This window comes from Staurois parvus, unplaced genomic scaffold (genome assembly GCF_062004578.1).
Source record: "Staurois parvus isolate SC_StPar_1 unplaced genomic scaffold, SC_StPar_1.0 ptg000218l, whole genome shotgun sequence".
Taxonomy (NCBI): domain Eukaryota; kingdom Metazoa; phylum Chordata; class Amphibia; order Anura; family Ranidae; genus Staurois; species Staurois parvus.
In genome coordinates, this window is record NW_028318014.1 from 3,923,371 (window position 1) to 3,941,075 (window position 17,705).

Sequence of the window (17,705 nt, forward strand, 5' to 3'; positions counted from 1 at the left end):
TAAACCTGTTCTCTAATGCGATTAAATGTAACAACCATAATATACTTCCTATATCAACTTTCTTCCAGAGTCCTGGCTTCAACCCAGTTTGAGCCCACAGCAGCACGGATGGCTTTCCCTTGTTTTGATGAGCCTGCCTTCAAAGCCACCTTCTCCATAAAGATACGACGAGAAGCAAGACACAGTGCTGTGTCCAATATGCCCATAGTAAGTGCATTAATGTAAATTTTAGAAGGTGTCACATGGTGAAAGACAGCTGATTGTCCCGTTTGGGCCATGCAAAGAACTATACCGTGTTCACTGGTTACCGTTCTTTAAAAGCCAGTTTGTTTCTAACGGATGCTACAGTTGTCATCACTTGCAACCATGTTTATTGGTTAAAGAGCAGTTTAACCTTGAGGCTGGTCTGAACAAAAGGCATACGTTTGTACAGTGAACTTCAATGCTTATTGGGAAAACACTAAGGCTGGATTCACACTTTGCGATTTTGAATCACAAGCAGAATTGCTGCGATCCTGCCTTCAATTCCACAACAGATGGCAGTCCCTGCACAATGCACGGTGCACATTCGGGTGCCATTATCCTTCAGTGGCACCCAAAATGCGATGTGATTCTGATTCGATGTGATTGTCTGGCAACAGGACCATGCATCAATCTTGGCAAACCGCACCTTTAAAAATCACGTGAAGCGCATCACCCAAAAAGGAGCAAGAGCTTCTTGTTTAGGCGACAAATGGGCATAGAGCAGCCCATTCAAGTGAATAGGCTGGCCCTATGCAACACACAGAATCTTGTGAAAATTGTGCATGTTCTCGCTACCTGATAATGTGAATGGGGCCTTAGTGGCAGCACCACTTACTTCAATCAGAAATGCCAACATCTGGGATCCTGGGCACTACCATTTTGCATTTTCTCTTATGGACCCTTGCTTGGGTGGCATTGCTTGTGAGGCAGAAACCAGCATCCCAGGTCATACTGAAACCAAATGCTCTGGGGAGAGGCTCAAGCATAATAATTCTCCTCTTCTTCCAACACTTCAGGGCAGGGCACAGTGATTAGTCAAAGTGCTCATGGACAAAGCTCAGCAGAATATTGTTTGGACTCTGGTTGCTGCAAAAAGCAGGGTACGTATTTGATGTCTTCTCTGATAATGGCTGGTGACCTGGTAGGATTAGTGACTGGTTTTCTTATTAGTTGTTTTTCATGAACCACTGACAGATACTCTGGGTTTTCTAGACACTGGTACTCCCAAGTGGCAGCCCGGGTAGACTTCTTCCTTAAATGACTTCAAAGGCTATGTCAGTTCCTGTGGTATAATGTCCACATTATCACTATACCTGGGACCTAGCATGGAGACTCTGGATAATCAGCTTGCATGCCAGACCTTTGAACCTCTGGGAGTTTCCTAAGCCACTCCAGACTGACAAGAGTAGTGACAGCAGCATTACTACTCCTGTCAGATAACGGAGCAGCAGATAGAGCTTTTCAGTGCAGCATGCTATATGTGTCACTACTAGCTGAACCCCCTACTCTGCCCAATTCCACCTCCATTCTAAGACCCACTGATTTTCAAAAAAATTCAGAGGTATGATGATCACATGCAGGGAACAAAGGCCTTTCACACGCTGACCATGCTTAACGTTTTTGGTTAAGACAATATTGCTAGATGAATCAAGCTGAATTAGGGTCATACATTAGTTGTGGAATAGACCCAGAACAGTACATTTTCCATATACTGAAATGAAAAGGTGTACCTGTATTAAAGCGGTAGTAACCTGCAATACAATGGCATTATGTGCTAGTATGCATACTAGCACATTATGTGAAACTTACCTTAAAACGAAGCCCTCCAGCAGCGTGCTGTCGCCGGTGACAGGGCTTTCATCTACACCCGGTCCTTCATCTGGGTTCGTGGGCTCTGGCAGCTTGAATGGTCGAGCAGCGATGATGTCACTTCCACACATGTGCGCTGAAGTAATTTTTTATGGCACACAGCTCTGAAAGAACAGCACAGGCATGCCGTTCCGAGCACATGCGTCGTTGCTCATTTACAAGTAAAGATCCCCTAAACAGTGCACATTTAGGAGATCTTTACAGCACCTACAGGTAAGCCTTATTATAGGCTTACCTGTAGGTACAAGTAAAAAAAAAACAGACTTTACTACCACTTTAAGAGTAACAGATTCTATTCACCAAAACCATAGATCAGTTATCTTCGTGGTACAAATACATCTGTTCACCACCTCAAAAATCTGGAAAACAACTTTTTGTACAGAGTATATAGGCCTCATACTATTGATTTAGTGCGGACTAAGTGTCTGGTGATTATCTGTTCCTGTCCTAATTAGTCACGCTCTGTAGTGCATGCACTTAAAGAAAACCCACACTGACACACACGAGTTCAGTCTGTGAATACTTCTAATTTATTGGAATGAAAAAGTGAGTTTATATATGCAAGATGATGCAAAAATCACGTGAGAGCAGCATTAGCATTATATTAGTCTTTGATTGGTCATTTTACACGAAAACAATCTTCCTTCAGAATATAAGCGTAATCCTCTCTTAGGTCTTATCTCTAGAAAGAAATATTTTCCTTTGTTCTCAAGTTCACTCGATGGGAGGGGTTGCTGAGTAGCTATTTTTGAGTTAAGGAGGACTACAAAGACCAGCAGGCAAAAGATATACACACAACACATATATATATATATATTCATACAAAACATTTAGAAATATAAAAATATAAAAGTAGATATGTATAGAAAAATTTATATATTCAACAGGAAACCAAATAGGCATTTTACCATATCCATCACACTATAAGTAGTCAAATCCACAGAGCTACCGGCACCAATTATTCAGTACCTCCAGCAATTGTCTTCATGTATAATACACATTCTCCTGGCTTACCAGATTCTGGAACATTTCTCTATCCAGGTGAAGACTTTGAAACTTGATGGTGGGATCCTAGAAGACCACTTTGATGTCAGTGTGAAGATGAGCACATATCTTGTAGCATTTATTGTTTCAGACTTCAAGTCTATAAGTCAGGTGACAAATCATGGAGTGAAGGTAAGGACTAAATTCCAGGCACAAATAAAAAAATATTTGAATGCAGTTGTTTATCCCTTTGCAATAATTAAATGTATTTGATGTACAACTAGCATGAATACCTTTGATCGGTTTTAATATCAGTCCTCTGTCATCCCTTGTACAGCATCACACACATGGGAAGAGGAATGGGCATCACTAGATGCCAATTAGGCTTTGCTGCATGCAGAAATGCTAACAGGGATCACGCTGACAAGAACAGTGAGAGAAGTGAACAGAGGATGACTTATCAATGTGTTTCTGTTCACTCATTATCAGCACTCTACTTTAGGCCTAGATGTGACACCACTGTATTCCTTTACTCTAACAAATAAAGTGGTGTCAGCCTCCTGGCTCTGTGCTTTGTCAAAGTTGTATTGAATTACAAAAGTAGCTGGGCAGAATTACAAATCTACATACTTATTTCAACCATGTATAAAGAGGTTTTCCTGACGCTCAACTTTATTTCTTCCATGTGTTGATCATTTTAAATGAGTCTTTCAGATCACTTCTTTGTCCAGCTTGCACATCCGCTATTCAATGCATGTCATACGGTATCCCCATTGCTACCTATAGGCAGGAAGGAGGAGAAACGGCCTGTGTAGGATTATTATTGATCTTTTTTGCAGCAAAAATCAGTGGAAAATCATACTAATTACTCCAGACTGGAATGCTGGGATGTTTATTATACAGTTTCCATCAAAAGCTGAAATTGCATGATAATCTTGGTTTGTATACAGTCCACTTTATAATTTGGTCTCTTTCAGTTTCAAAGAGCTGATATAATGGCATCATCTTTTATCCACTGAGAATGTGACATGGGTTGCTCTATATGTTGGAAAATCCTTGGCAGCAAATAAAACATACCAAAAGATTAAAAATAATAAGCAAGTCTGAGGAAACTTTAGAACCTCAATCTTTTAGGCTAATCTCTCATTTGAAAGTCCTGGCGAAGATCTTGAGTGTATAGATTAACTGCTGTCTTCGCTTTCTAAGACCCCTTTCACACGGGGCGGACCCATCAGCGGATCACCTTGCTCAGCAGGGGATCTCTCTGCTGATTCCCACTGAGCAAGCGGATGACAGGTCAGACACAGACAGAGCCTGCTGTCCTCTATAGGTGGTCGGATGGAAACAGACCACCTGTCCATTTCCATCCGACTGCCATCCCATCTGATCTAACAAACGGAAGGGGAATGGATCCCCATTCATCTCTTTTTGGCAGATCAGAACAGCTTGAATGTCAGCGGGTGTAAACGGACACATGTCCATTTATAACCACCGCTCCATAGAGGAGATTAGAGGTTCCAATCGGGTCTGCCTAACAAACAGGCAGGCTGACCCAATCAGAATGTCCGTGTGAAAGGGGCCTAAATGGTGAACAATTGACTCACCCTTTCTGTTGTGTGTCACATGTAGCATGGAGAAGAGAAAGAGCAACATAGAATTATCTGAGAACAAAAATTATGGAAAAACATGAACAATCTCAAGGTTTCAAGTCCATCTCCAGATATCTTAAAGTGATATTAAAGGCTTATTTTTCTTTTTTTAAATAACAGACACATCATACTTACCTGCTATGTGCAGTGGTTTTGCACAGAGCAACCCAGATCCTCCTCTTCTGGGGCCCCCTGGCCAGCGCTCATGGCCCCTCCCTCCTTTCCAGTGCTCCCACAGCAAGCAGCTTTTTCTGGGTGCACCCGCTGCTTCATGTGTCCATTCACAGACGGAGCTGCAGCTTGGCCCCGCTTCCTCTCTCTTCTCATTGGCTCACTGGCTGTGATTGACAGCAGAAGAAGCCAATGGCTCCCGCTTCTGTCTCAGCCAATGAGAAGAGGGAGTCCCGAGATTTCCGAGACTCCAGTTCACATTGCTGGATCGAAAGGCGGCTTAGGTGAGTATTCGGGGGCCTGGGGATGCTGCTGAAGAGAATGTTTTTTACCTTCATACATAGAATGCATTAAGATAAAAAACCTTCAGCCTTTACAACCACTTTAATGTTTCTATGTCCACTGTGTGCAACATTGTCAATAAGTTTACAGCCCATGGCAGTATAGCTACTCTCCCTGGACGTGGACAAAAGAGAAAGATTGATCAACGTAGAATTGTTCAAATGGTGGATAAAGAACCAACTAATAGACACATTCAAGATGACCTTCAGGCACAGGGTACAACTGAGTCAGCCATATGTTGCCATCTGAATGAAAAGGGACGCTATGGTAGGAGACCCAGGAGGACCCCACTGCTGACACAGGAAACATAAAAAAGCCAGATTGGAGTTTGCCAAAACTTACCTGAGGAAGCCAAAATCATTTTGGGAGAATGTGCTGTGGACAAAAAAAACAAAATTACATATTTAAAGCCCATCATTCTACTGTTTTCAGAAAAAGAAATGAGACCTTTAAAGAAAAGAATAGTCCCTACAGTGAAACATGGTGGGGGTTCACTGATGTTTTGGGGTTGCTTTGCTGCTTCAGGCACTGGATGTCTTGACCATGTGCATGGCATTATGAAATCTGAAGACTACCAAAGAATTCTGGGGTGCAATGTAGGGCCCAGTATCAGAAAGGTGGGTCTCCATCAGAGATCATGGATCTTACAGTAAGACAATGACCCAAAGCACACATCAAAAAGCACCCAGAAATGGTTTCGGACAAAGTGCTGGACAGTACTGAACTGGCCGCAATGAGTCCAGATCTCAATCCCATAGAGCACCTGTGGAGAGATCTCAACACAGCAGTTAAGAAAAGGAACCGTTCCAATCTGAGAGACCTGGAGCAGTTGGCAAAGAAGGGTGGTCTGAAATTCCAGTAGAGAGTTGTAAGAAACTCATTGATGGTTTCAGAATTTGTTTTTTTTTTCCAAGGGGTGTGCTACCAAATATGAAATTGAGGTTACCAATAATTTTGTCCAGTTCATTTTTGGGGTTTTGCATAAAATGTGTCAGATTTGGGTTTTGTTTCTCCACTTCTTTGTGTCATACAATACAAACAAAAGAAATAAACATGAGAATGCCTAAACATTTGTAATTCCAAATATTTTCTGGGCGAAGTGGTGCATTATCTAAAAGAAATGCAGGGGTGCCAATATATTTGGCCATGACTGTATGTCATAAAACAGCCAGTCAGTGGTCTATTTTGATCAGTCTCCAGCAAGCTGTCTTAATATTGATTTATACGCTATTATTTTAATTTTTCATTGATCAACTTTTGGAAGACATTGTTATTGCTTCTATGTACAAAACAAGGTGTTGACTTACTAAAGGCAAATAGATTGTGCACATTGCAAGTGCAGTTGATCTAGTTTTCCTGAGTAAATGAAGCTTCACCTTGCAAACAATACCCAATCAGGTGCAAGAAAAATGAAAAAAGCATTTATGCTTGCACATGATTGGATGATGGCAATCAGCAGAACTTTGCCACATTTACTAAACTCTATGAAAAATGAGTGCAGCTGCAGTTGCAAAGTGCACAGACTGTTTGCCTTTAGTAAATCAACCCCAAAGAGTGTCATGTAGTTGGAAAAGAACAACAGCACATCTTTTCCCTGCGTTTCCTGACAACTTGGATATCTGAGTTAGGGAAAGATATGCAGTGCCTTGAAAAAGTATTCATACCCCTTTAAAATTTTCCATATTTTGTCTTATTACAACCAAAAACATAAATGTATTTATTGGGATTTTAAGTGATAGACCAACACAAAGTGGCACATAATTGTGAAGTGGAAGGAAAATAAATGGTTTTCAAAATTTTTTACAAATAAATATCTGAATTTCTATTCAGCCCCCTTTACCCCTATCTAAAATCTAGTGCAACAAATTGCCTTCAGAAGTCACCTAATTAGTAAATAGAGTTCACCTGTGTGTCGTTTAATCTCAGTATAAATACAGCTGTTGTGTGAAGCTCTCAGAGGTTTGTTAGAGAACTTTAGTGAACAAACAGCATCATGAAGGCAAAGGAACACACCATACAGGTCAGGGATAAAATTGTGGAGAAATTTAAAGCAGGGTTAGGTTATAAAAAAATATCCCAAGCTTTGAACATCCCACGGAGCACTGTTCAATCCATCCCCCAAAAATGGAAAGAGTATGGCACAACCACAGACCTACCAAGACATGGCCGTCCACCTAAACTGACAGGATGGACAAGGAGAGCATTAATCAGAGAAGCAGCCAAGAGGCCCATGGTAACTCTGGAGGAGCTGCAGAGATCCAAAGCTCAGGTGGGAGAATCTGTCCACAGGACAACTATTAGTCAGGCAATCTACAAATCTGGTCTTTATGGAAGAGTGGCAAGAAGAAAGCCATTGTTGAAAGAAAGCCATAAGAAGTCCTGTTTGCAGTTTACGAGAAGCCATGTGGAGGACACAGAAAAGAAGAAGGTGCTCTGGTCAGATGAGACCAAAATTGAACTTTTTGGCCTAAAAGCAAAATGCTATGTGTAGCGGAACACTTAACACTGCACATCACCCTGAACACACCATCCCCACCGTGAAACATGGTGGTGGCAGCTTTATGTTGTGGGGATGCTTTTCTTCAGCAGTCCCTTCAGCAGGTACAGGAAAGCTGGTCAGAGTTGATGGGAAGATGGATGTAGCCAAATACAGGGCAGTCTTAGAAGAAAACCTGTTAGAGTCTGCAAAAGACTTGAGACTGGGGCGGAGGTTCATCTTCCAGCAGGACAACAACCCTAAACATACAGCGGGGGCTACAATGGAATGAATTAGAATCAAACCATATTCATGTGTTAGAATGTCCCAGTCAAATTCCAGACCTAAATCCAATTGAGAATCTGTGGCAAGACTTGAAAATTGCTGTTCACAGATGCCCTCCATCCAATACCTTTGAAAGAAGAATGGGCAAAAATGTCCCTCTCTAGATGTGCAAAGCTGGTAGAGACATCCCCAAAAAGACTTGCAGGTGTAATTGCAGCGAAAGGTGGTTCTACAAATCAGGGGGGCTGAATACAAATGCACCCCACACTTTTCAGATATTTATTTGTAAAAAATTGTGAAAACCATGTATCATTTTCCTTCCACTTAACTAATTATGTGCCACTTTGTGTTGGTCTATCACATAAAATCCCAATAAAATACATTGACGTTTTTGGTTGTAACTTGACAAAATGTAGAAAATTTCAAGGGGTATGAATACTTTTTCAAGGCACTGCATTTATCCAGTTATGCAAGAAAACAATTGATTTCATTGAAAGAAATGAGAACCTGAAGTACACATGAATTCCGGTCACCAATGCAGTTTCAAAATGTGTAAGAAATGACCTGTATGTAGAGGAAATTCAGGACATTTTTACTTATGTTTTCTACTTCTTCTATTGCCTGTACAGATCACTGGCAATGTCCTGCTATAAAAGCTAGTACTGCACTGTGTAGGGAAGACATGTCCTGAGCACTGTCATATGGATGGATAGGAGCAGTTAGCATGGACAATAGAGAGTACCTATTGTACAGCAGAGGATGAGGGTTGGTTTTATTACAGGTCCACTTTAAAGCATCTCTTTACATTCCTGATCCAATCAAATCTGCTTTTTCATTTGCCTACCATGACCCTATGATAACTGCTGTGGGCACCAGGATGTTTCTGTATTGGAGCCATGTTATAGTCGACAGTCAGAAAGGTATTCATACGTATGTTTAATTAGGATAGCTCTTGTGTAACATTTGCTCATCTAGAGGTGCTGGAGGGATACGGCCAATAGCTGTCACAGGGCTTAGAGCAGGGGTGGGCAAACTTTTTGACTTGAGGGCCGCAATGGGTTCATATATTGGACCCGGGGGCCGGACTAGCTGCTGGCCGGCCCAGCCACTACCATGCCATCCATAGTAAGTATAGTAATATTCCCCATAGTAAGCATAGTAATTAATCCCCCATATAGTAATTCATCCCCCATATAGTAATTCATCCCCCATAGTAATTCATCCCCCATATAGTAATTCATCCCCCATAGTAATTAATCCCCCATATAGTAATTCATCCCCCATAGTAATTCATCCCCCATAGTAATTCATCCCCCATAGTAATTCATCCCCCATATAGTAATTCACCCCCCATAGTAATTCATCCCCCATATAGTAATTCATCCCCCATATAGTAATTCATCCCCCATAGTAATTAATCCCCCATATAGTAATTCATCCCCCATATAGTAATTCATCCCCCATATAGTAATTCATCCCCCCTATAGTAATTCATCCCCAATAGTAATTCATCCCCCATATAGTAATTCATCCCCAATATAGTAATTCATCCCCCATATAGTAATTCATCCCCCATATAGTAATTCATCCCCCATAGTAATTCATCCCCCATAGTAATTCATCCCCCATAGTAATTCATCCCCCATAGTAAATCATCCCCCATAGTAATTCATCCCCCATAGTAATTCATCCCCCCTATAGTAATTCATCCCCCTGTGTCAATTCACTTACCTTTGCTCCGCGCGTTCCTCTCGCCGTGTTCCCGCACCGTTCCAGTCTTCAGGGCGGACTGTGAGGGGAGCCTAGCTCCCCTCACGTTCATCACGCTGCCCCGCCTACACACATCCTGACAGCCAATCACTGGCTATCGGGATGTGAGTGGCAGCGAGACTGGCCAATCATTGCATTTGAGCGCGCTGCCCTGGCTGTTTTTTTTTTTGTATCACGCTCCGCGGGCCGGATTAAAAGGTCCGCCGGGCCGTAGTTTGCCCATTGCTGGCTTAGAGGGTACTTCCAATCAGCTTTTCCTATAGTCAGCATTGACTGGCTGCTATGTGCTGTATAATGGAGCAGAAAGCATGTTTTGTTTAACAATACCAAGTGCTGGAAAAAGCACAATCCTTATTTTTGTGTTCATAATGTTTTTATTCTTTTTTACGTTTTGACAAAACACCAGAAAACAACTAATTGATGGAGAACAATTCTTTTTGTTATTACTATGAGAAAAGGTTCACTTAAATATATTTTTTGGTGTAAATTTGTCATGTAAATGCTTCATTTTAGAATTATATGAGCTGTAAGAACTACAAATGGTATAGATAAATGTATTTTTGTTTCTGCAGCTTGAGACTTTTTTTTTCTTTAAAGTGTTACTAAACCCAGGACCCAGTATTCACTATATCAGGTCTCTCACAGTACACAAAACATGGAAATACAATTATTTTAGTAAATATAAACTGCTAAATACCTTTTCTCATCAGCAGTTAGAGCAGTCTTGCGGCTTCTATCAGTGTCCAGCAGAGCACTGGTTAAAGCTTGTAGGAGGTGTTTTCTCTAGGAGGGTGCAAAACCCCTGACCTTTGTTTGGACAGTGCTGATTGGCCCTGTGCAGATCACATGCACTCTCCCAAGAAAAAAAAACTCTAGCAATACACACTAAACTGAGCATGTGCAGAATGGCTACGGTTCAGTATGTCTTATCAGGAGATAAGATGTGAACATTTGAACAAGAGGAGGAGAGAAATCAGGATCAAGCGGCCTTTTTACACAATGCAGAGGATTAACCCCTTAGGTTCCACAGTGAGTATAACAAGCATGCTTTACTGCATCTGCAGACTGATTTTACTGTTGTGGGTTTAGTAACACTTTAACCCCTTGTCTACCAAGGAACATCAGATGGGATTTTTGTCACTTCTGGGTTCACAGCTGTCATTCCCCAGCCACATCGGCGATCTGTGCTTGATTATCTACAGTGGAGGGCAGGTAATACATTGGGGGTCTAATAGACGCCTGATGTCTTATAAAGAGAACCTGCCACCTGCCCATGAACACATAGGGGGCTTGTGATAGCAATAAAAAAAAAAGTTTTACAATTTATAATAAAAAAAATTGTAAAACACTCCCAACCTGCCTTGTGCACACTTCATTGCGAATGTAGGCTTAGGGTGCTCACATGTATAAAAACATTAACTGCGTCTGCGCCATAAGTTGATATAACATTGGAATGAGAGAAATAATTCAAGGCCATAATTCATGGGTAACTCTAAACTGATAACCTGTAAAGGTTTTTAAAAAAGCGTACCTTATTGACAATTTTGAATACCATAATTTTGCGATTTAATGAGTAGATGCGATTTTAAGGCTTGCCATGTTTGGTATCTATATAAATGATGCAGTCCCATCTTTTATTTGAATTTGGTAATCTATTGTATTTGTATGCATTGAAATTAATTTTAGTGTATTTTTTCCTGAAACTATGCATTTGATAACAGTTGTGATAATTTTTTTAAAATTCTCACCATTTGTTTCTACAGGGCCTCTGCTTTCAGAAAATTTTAATTGTTTAAGGGTATAAAGGAATTTCTAGCAAAAATTGGTAATTTTAACGTGTGCAAAAAAATGAATAAACTGCCCTGGTAGAAAAGTGGTCACATCGCAGGTAAAAAACTAAATGTATTTATGTTTTATATGATTTTTCTGCTTTTGTTTTAGATATCAGTTTACACCGTTCCCCACAGGATAGAGCAGGCTACGTACGCTTTAGGCGCAGCAGTAAAACTTCTGGACTTTTTTGAAGAATATTTCCGTATTCCATATCCATTGCCAAAACAAGGTACTGTGTTTCCGGCTGGTGTGAGAATCTTTTCTAAGGTTGGTAGCAGGGGCGAACTGACAACTCATGGGGCCCCCAGGCAATAGGGGATCATGGGGCCCCTGTGTCTTTGCCCACACTTAAATCACACCCAAAAAAGCTTATGAAAGGTACCAGGGGCATCTCATGGGGCCCCCTACTGACCCTGGGCCCTCAGGCAGTGCCCGAGTTCCCAAATGGTCAGTCCGCCCCTGGTTGGTAGTATGTATTGCTAATGTTGATAATGGACTGTTCTTTGTTTTAAAGATCTTGCTGCGATTCCTGACTTCCAGTCCGGTGCAATGGAAAACTGGGGCTTAACAACATACCGAGAGTCCTCATTACTGTATGACCTAAAGACATCCACAGCCTCTAGTAAACTATGGATCACAATGGTCATTGCTCATGAACTGGCACACCAGGTGGGTAGGGAATGAGCTACAAAGTTATTTGTTGATTATGTAAACCAGCTGCTGAAAAACTTGTCCGAAAGCTTTTGATCAATATCATTTTATATATATATGGGTTGATTTAATAAAGGCAGCAAGATTGTTTGCTTTGCAAGAGAAGTTGCACTTTGCAATGGAATTTCTCAGAGCTTAGAATGAGCTGAAGCTCTACTGACTTCCTTCAATTCAATCATGTGCAAGCAAAATGCTTTTTATTTTCTTTGCATGTGATTGGGTATTCTTTGCAAAGTAAAATTTCACCACATTCACTAAGTTCTGGAGCACATTCCCTTGCAAAGTGCAACTTCCCTTCTAAACTGAACAGCCTATTTGCTGTTTTAGGAAATCAATCCTATATTGTTCCATTAGCTTCTTGTCTGTTTTGAAATGCCATCTTTATTTTTACTCTGTCCAACTGACACCCATAATTATCCTGTTCATATTTCTAAAGCATTTAGTGCCAGTCACACCGGTGCGATTTGCTAATTGAAATCGCACCTGAAATCGCATCTAGTGAATGTCAGTGTCTTAGCATGCGATTTGCTGCAGCACGATTTCTAAAGTAGTTCTTGCATTACTTTTTCTACAATTTTGTTGCGATTTCACATACAGTGGGGATCGAAAGTTTGGGCACCCAAGCTAAAAATTTGTATTAATGTGTATAAAGAAGCCAAGGAAAGATGGAAAAATCTCCAAAAGGCATCAAATTACAGATTAGACATTCTTATAATATGTCAACAAAAGTTAGATTTTATTTCCATCATTTACACTTTCAAAATAACAGAAAACAAAAAAATGGCGTCTGCAAAAGTTTGGGCACCCTGCAGAATTTATAGCATGCACTGCCCTCTTTGCAAAGCTGAGACCTGCCAGTGTCATGGATTGTTCTCAATCATCGTCTGGGCAGACCAGGTGATGTCAATCTCAAAGGTTTTAAATGCCCAGACTCATCTGACCTTGCCCCAACAATCAGCACCATGGGTTCTTCTAAGCAGTTGTCTAGAAAACTGAAACTGAAAATAGTTGACGCTCACAAAGCTGGAGAAGGCTATAAGAAGATAGCAAAGCGTTTTCAGATGTCAATATCCTCTGTTCGGAATGTAATTAAGAAATGGCAGTCATCAGGAACAGTGGAAGTTAAAGCAAGATCTGGAAGACCAAGAAAAATATCAGACAGAACAGCTTGCAGGATTGTGAGAAAAACAATTCAAAACCCACGTTTGACTGCACGATCCCTCCAGAAAGATCTGGCAGACACTGGAGTTGTGGTACACTATTCCACTATAAAAAGATACTTGTACAAATATGGTCTTCATGGAAGAGTCATCAGAAGAAAACCTCTTCTACGTCCTCACCACAAAAATCATCGTTTGAACTTTGCAAATGAACATATAGACAAGCCTGATGCATTTTGGAAACAAGTTCTGTGGACCGATGAGGTTAAAATTGAACTTTTTGGCCGGAATGAGCAAAGGTATGTTTGGAGAAGAAGGGTCACAGAATTTAATGAAAAGAACCTCTGTCCAACTGTTAAGCATGGGGTTGGATCAATCATGCTTGGGGTTGTGTTGCAGCCAGTGGCACAGGGAACATCTCACGAGTAGAAGAAAAAATGGATTCAATAAAATTTCAGCAAATTTTGGATGGTAACTTGATGCCATCTGTGAAAAAGCTGAAGTTAAAGAGAGGATGGCTTCTACAAATGGATAATGATCCTAAACACACCTCGAAATCCACGGGGGATTACATCAAGAGGCGTAAACTGAAGGTTTTGCCATGGCCTTCACAATCTCCTGACCTCAACATAATTGAAAATCTATGGATAGACCTTAAAAGAGCAGTGCGTGACAGACAGCCCAGAAATCTGAAAGAACTGGAAGACTTTTGTAAGGAAGAATGGGCAAAGATACCTCAAACAAGAATTGAAAGACTCTTGGCTGGCTACAAAAAGCGTTTACAAGCTGTGATACTTGCCAAAGGGGGCAGTACAAGATATTAACTCTGCAGGGTGCCCAAACTTTTGCAGACACCATTTTTTTGTTTTCTGTTATTTTGAAAGTGTAAATGATGGAAATAAAATCTAACTTTTGTTGACATATTATAAGAATGTCTAATCTGTAATTTGATGCCTTTTGGAGATTTTTCCATCTTTCCTTGGCTTCTTTATGCACATTAATACAAATTTTTAGCTGGGGTGCCCAAACTTTCGATCCCCACTGTACATAGAATATAATGGAAATCGCACTGCAAAATGCAAGAAATCTTCACAAGTAGCAATAAAATCTTCAGAAATCGCACCTGAAATCGCTCTGAAATTGCACACAAATTGCACGATTTTTAAATCACAGCAGTGTGACCGGTGACTTATAGAACCCTTACCTATCCTCTATAACTTTGAACAGCTAATGTTGTCAATTGCATTTCTGCTGAGTCTCTTTCTGATCCTTTAAACTTTGGTGTGGATGATGCACAACAGTTTTCTTAGAGGGCCAGCATCTAAATAAGAAACTTAACTCTCCAAAATGACTACTAATAACCAGAAATGTAGACATTTAAGTTCTATGGTTTAAATACTTTTCTAGTGACTAGTATGTTTCAATATTTAGTTACAGAGATCATGAATGTATTTACACTGTGGGTCCAATCTTCCCCTTCTATGGGGTCAGTGCAGTTATCCTCTTAGGTGCTGGGATTTACTGTGGGCCTCTATCCAAATATACAGTTTTACCGGATGATAATACTGTGGTACCTCTGTTTACCTACGCCTCGGTTAATGTATTTTTCCATTTTAGGAATGAAAATCCATTGAAAATAATGCCTCGGTTTACAAATTTTTTTCACAATATGAAGCAAGTTTCCCCAGGATGCATTGCGCCTGGGAGGTTTCTAGTGCCGCGCATGCTGGAGTCTGTGGGTAGCACGTGGTGTCGAGTTTGGAGGTGTTTGCATCGAGTGCACTTTATAAAGAGTTTTGAACAGATAAAAGATGTTTTTTTACTTTTTTCTGACCTCCGGAATGGATTAATTGATTTTCAATGCATTCCTACGGGAAACTGTGTTTTGGTTTACAAATTTTTTGCAATACGAAATGTCCCGGAGAACGCATTAAATTCGTAAACCGAGGTACCACTATATTTCAACCCTATAAAACCACCAATCCATCCCCTGAAAGAATACTTGTATATCCAGATGGTCAAGGCAGTCATTTTTAGATTTTATCTACAGGTGCTTCACAGGTAATGCAGGTCCAAAGCAGCCTTTTGTACATTAATTGTGTGATTGTACGATGCACTGCAGTTGAATTTTAAAGCCTGACTTCTTGACAAACACTCATGTGCCCAAGCCCTTTTTAAACAGTGTGAAATAGTTCATTGTCTGCAAGCTCTGTGTCTTGTAGGTATACGTTCTTGCTAATCATATCAGTGACTTTACTTTCCTCAGTGGTTTGGGAACTTGGTGACAATGGACTGGTGGAACGATTTGTGGCTGAATGAAGGGTTTGCCAAGTTTATGGAGTATATCGCTGTCAACATCACCTATCCTGAGCTACAAGTTGTAAGTTCCACACCGATGAGCTCAGCTCACCAATGTGCATGACTGGACTTCTCCAATGTTGTAGGCATTTATCCAATATGTCCTTAAAAGAGAAGTATGGGAATTAGTTTTATTTTTTTTTTTAAATCATACCTACCTAAGTGGATTCAGCATCGGTCCAATGCTGCATCTGTCCCCCGCCAGCTCTAAGTGTGAGAACTCGGTGATCACATTACTGCTGATCGCTGATTTCTTACAGCCACTCTGAGCAGAGAGCGGTGACTGTCAGTCATCGCTCTCTGCTCTGTCCCCCCCCAGAGCTCAGTGGAGTGCTGGGTTGTGGAGGGGAAGGGAGTGGCTGGCTCAGGCTCTCAGCGATCGCTGAGAGGCTGAGCCAGGTGCCGCTCTAGACTCTGGGGTGGATCCCGACTTTAAAGTCAGGATCTTTCCCCAGGCTGGACCAGCTGAGTGACATCAGCCGACAGTGGGCTTCAGCCCACTAGCAGCTGAAAACGGGTCACAGGAGTGCAAATTGAACTGCAAACTGCAAACAAGCTTTGGCTATACTTCTCCTTTAAGCAGAAACTTTTATCATTCGCCTATCTGTTATGGAGTTTTTATTGACCTCTCTAAAATGACTTGGGCAATGTGAAGCAAGCTATCTGTCTGATGCTGGATAGTCAGATACCATAATGGGCTTGATCTGACTGTATTAAAAAGGCATGGAAATGTCTAACCATTTTATTTATGTCTTTTGTACTTGAATACTATTAAGTGGCACATAGTGGTTTAATTAAACAAATTAGATGTGAAAATATCCCAGCATTCACCCCATACCGAATAAATACTAAGGACACTAATATAATGTATATGCTGTACCTAGAGATACAGAAGGCCATTGTTGGTATTTAGGGTTTTGATACCTTGTCATCACAGTCATTAAAGGCTAAGTTCACAAAAAAAAAATAATAAATGCACATTTTTGCAGCTAAAAAATGTGCATTTGTTTTTATTTTTCATAGAAGCCTGCAGAGCAGATAAGCAGATCATGGGTGCAATGCCAGGCTCCTGCAGACTGTACTGTACAGCTGTCTGCTCATACTTCCATTTCGGGCAGCCAGTTGCTGAAGACCAAGAAGGTTAATGAACTATAACAGTGTTCATCAGCGCCTTCACAGTTCATTAAGAACTACAAGCCATCTGCCTCAGTGGCAGACGGGAATTGTATTTAATTTATTCACAGAACTCTGTGAATGAATAATAAGCTTGTGTGGAGGAAGGGGAGTGTCAGGGTTGTGGAGGAAGGTTGTTGAACATGTTACATGTTCAGTGGCATATCATCCATGGGTGCAGGGTGTTCACTGAAGACGGGCCCCAAGGGGGGCCCTCTGTGCTCCAACAGACACTGCACCCATGGATGATACATGTCATGGACAGTGTCAGAACTACCAGCAGGGCTGATGGGGGGGTACCACTGGTCATCCTGTGTCTCTCCCTGCAGCAGTTGAAAGCTGGTTTCTCTCCCCCCTGCTGGACTTTAGCTGCAGGGAGAGACGCAGACACATGGCATTTTGATTTGTATTTGCCCCCTCCCTCTGCAGTGTCTCCCTCTGCTGACATCTGTGTAGAGGTTTGTCGGATTCTCTATGGAGGAGAAGCGGGGCCCTGAAAGGGGCTTTGGAACATCCAGCACTGAAGGTGATTCTATGGGCAAAGAGGGAGAAGGCTGCTGGCTGCAGAAGGGTGAGAGGAGTGGATGGGGGGATTCTATGTGCAATGGAGTGAGAGGAGCAGAGAGCTGTGGGAGTGATGAGATATTCTAGGTGCAGGGGGTGGTTTTAAGGTGTAGAACGGTGAGCTGTGGATGTGGGGGTGTTCTAGGTGCACACCCACCGTAATACACTCTGTACCCCTCCCCTGCACATAGTACCCACCACACTCCATACCCCTCTCCCTGCACATACTACCCACCACACTCCATACCCCTCTCCCTGCACATACTATCCACTGCCCTGCACTCTGTACCCCTCTCCCTTAACTTACAACCCATCGCCATACTCTCCGTACCCCTT

General features: G+C 41.5%; 1 protein-coding gene across 4 annotated transcripts in view; it reads left to right on the forward strand.

Moving 5' to 3' along the window:
* The window catches only part of ERAP1 (endoplasmic reticulum aminopeptidase 1), an 84,909-nt gene that overhangs the window by 38,563 nt on the left and 28,641 nt on the right, over positions 1-17,705 (forward strand). For all 4 annotated transcript variants that reach the window (XM_089679124.1, XM_089679127.1, XM_089679125.1 and 1 more), the window contains 5 exons: positions 69-207; positions 2,935-3,069; positions 11,512-11,632; positions 11,918-12,072; positions 15,541-15,654. In XM_089679124.1, coding sequence (XP_089535250.1) covers positions 69-207; positions 2,935-3,069; positions 11,512-11,632; positions 11,918-12,072; positions 15,541-15,654 — 664 coding nt within the window. The remainder of the gene's footprint in view (positions 1-68; positions 208-2,934; positions 3,070-11,511; positions 11,633-11,917; positions 12,073-15,540; positions 15,655-17,705) is intronic.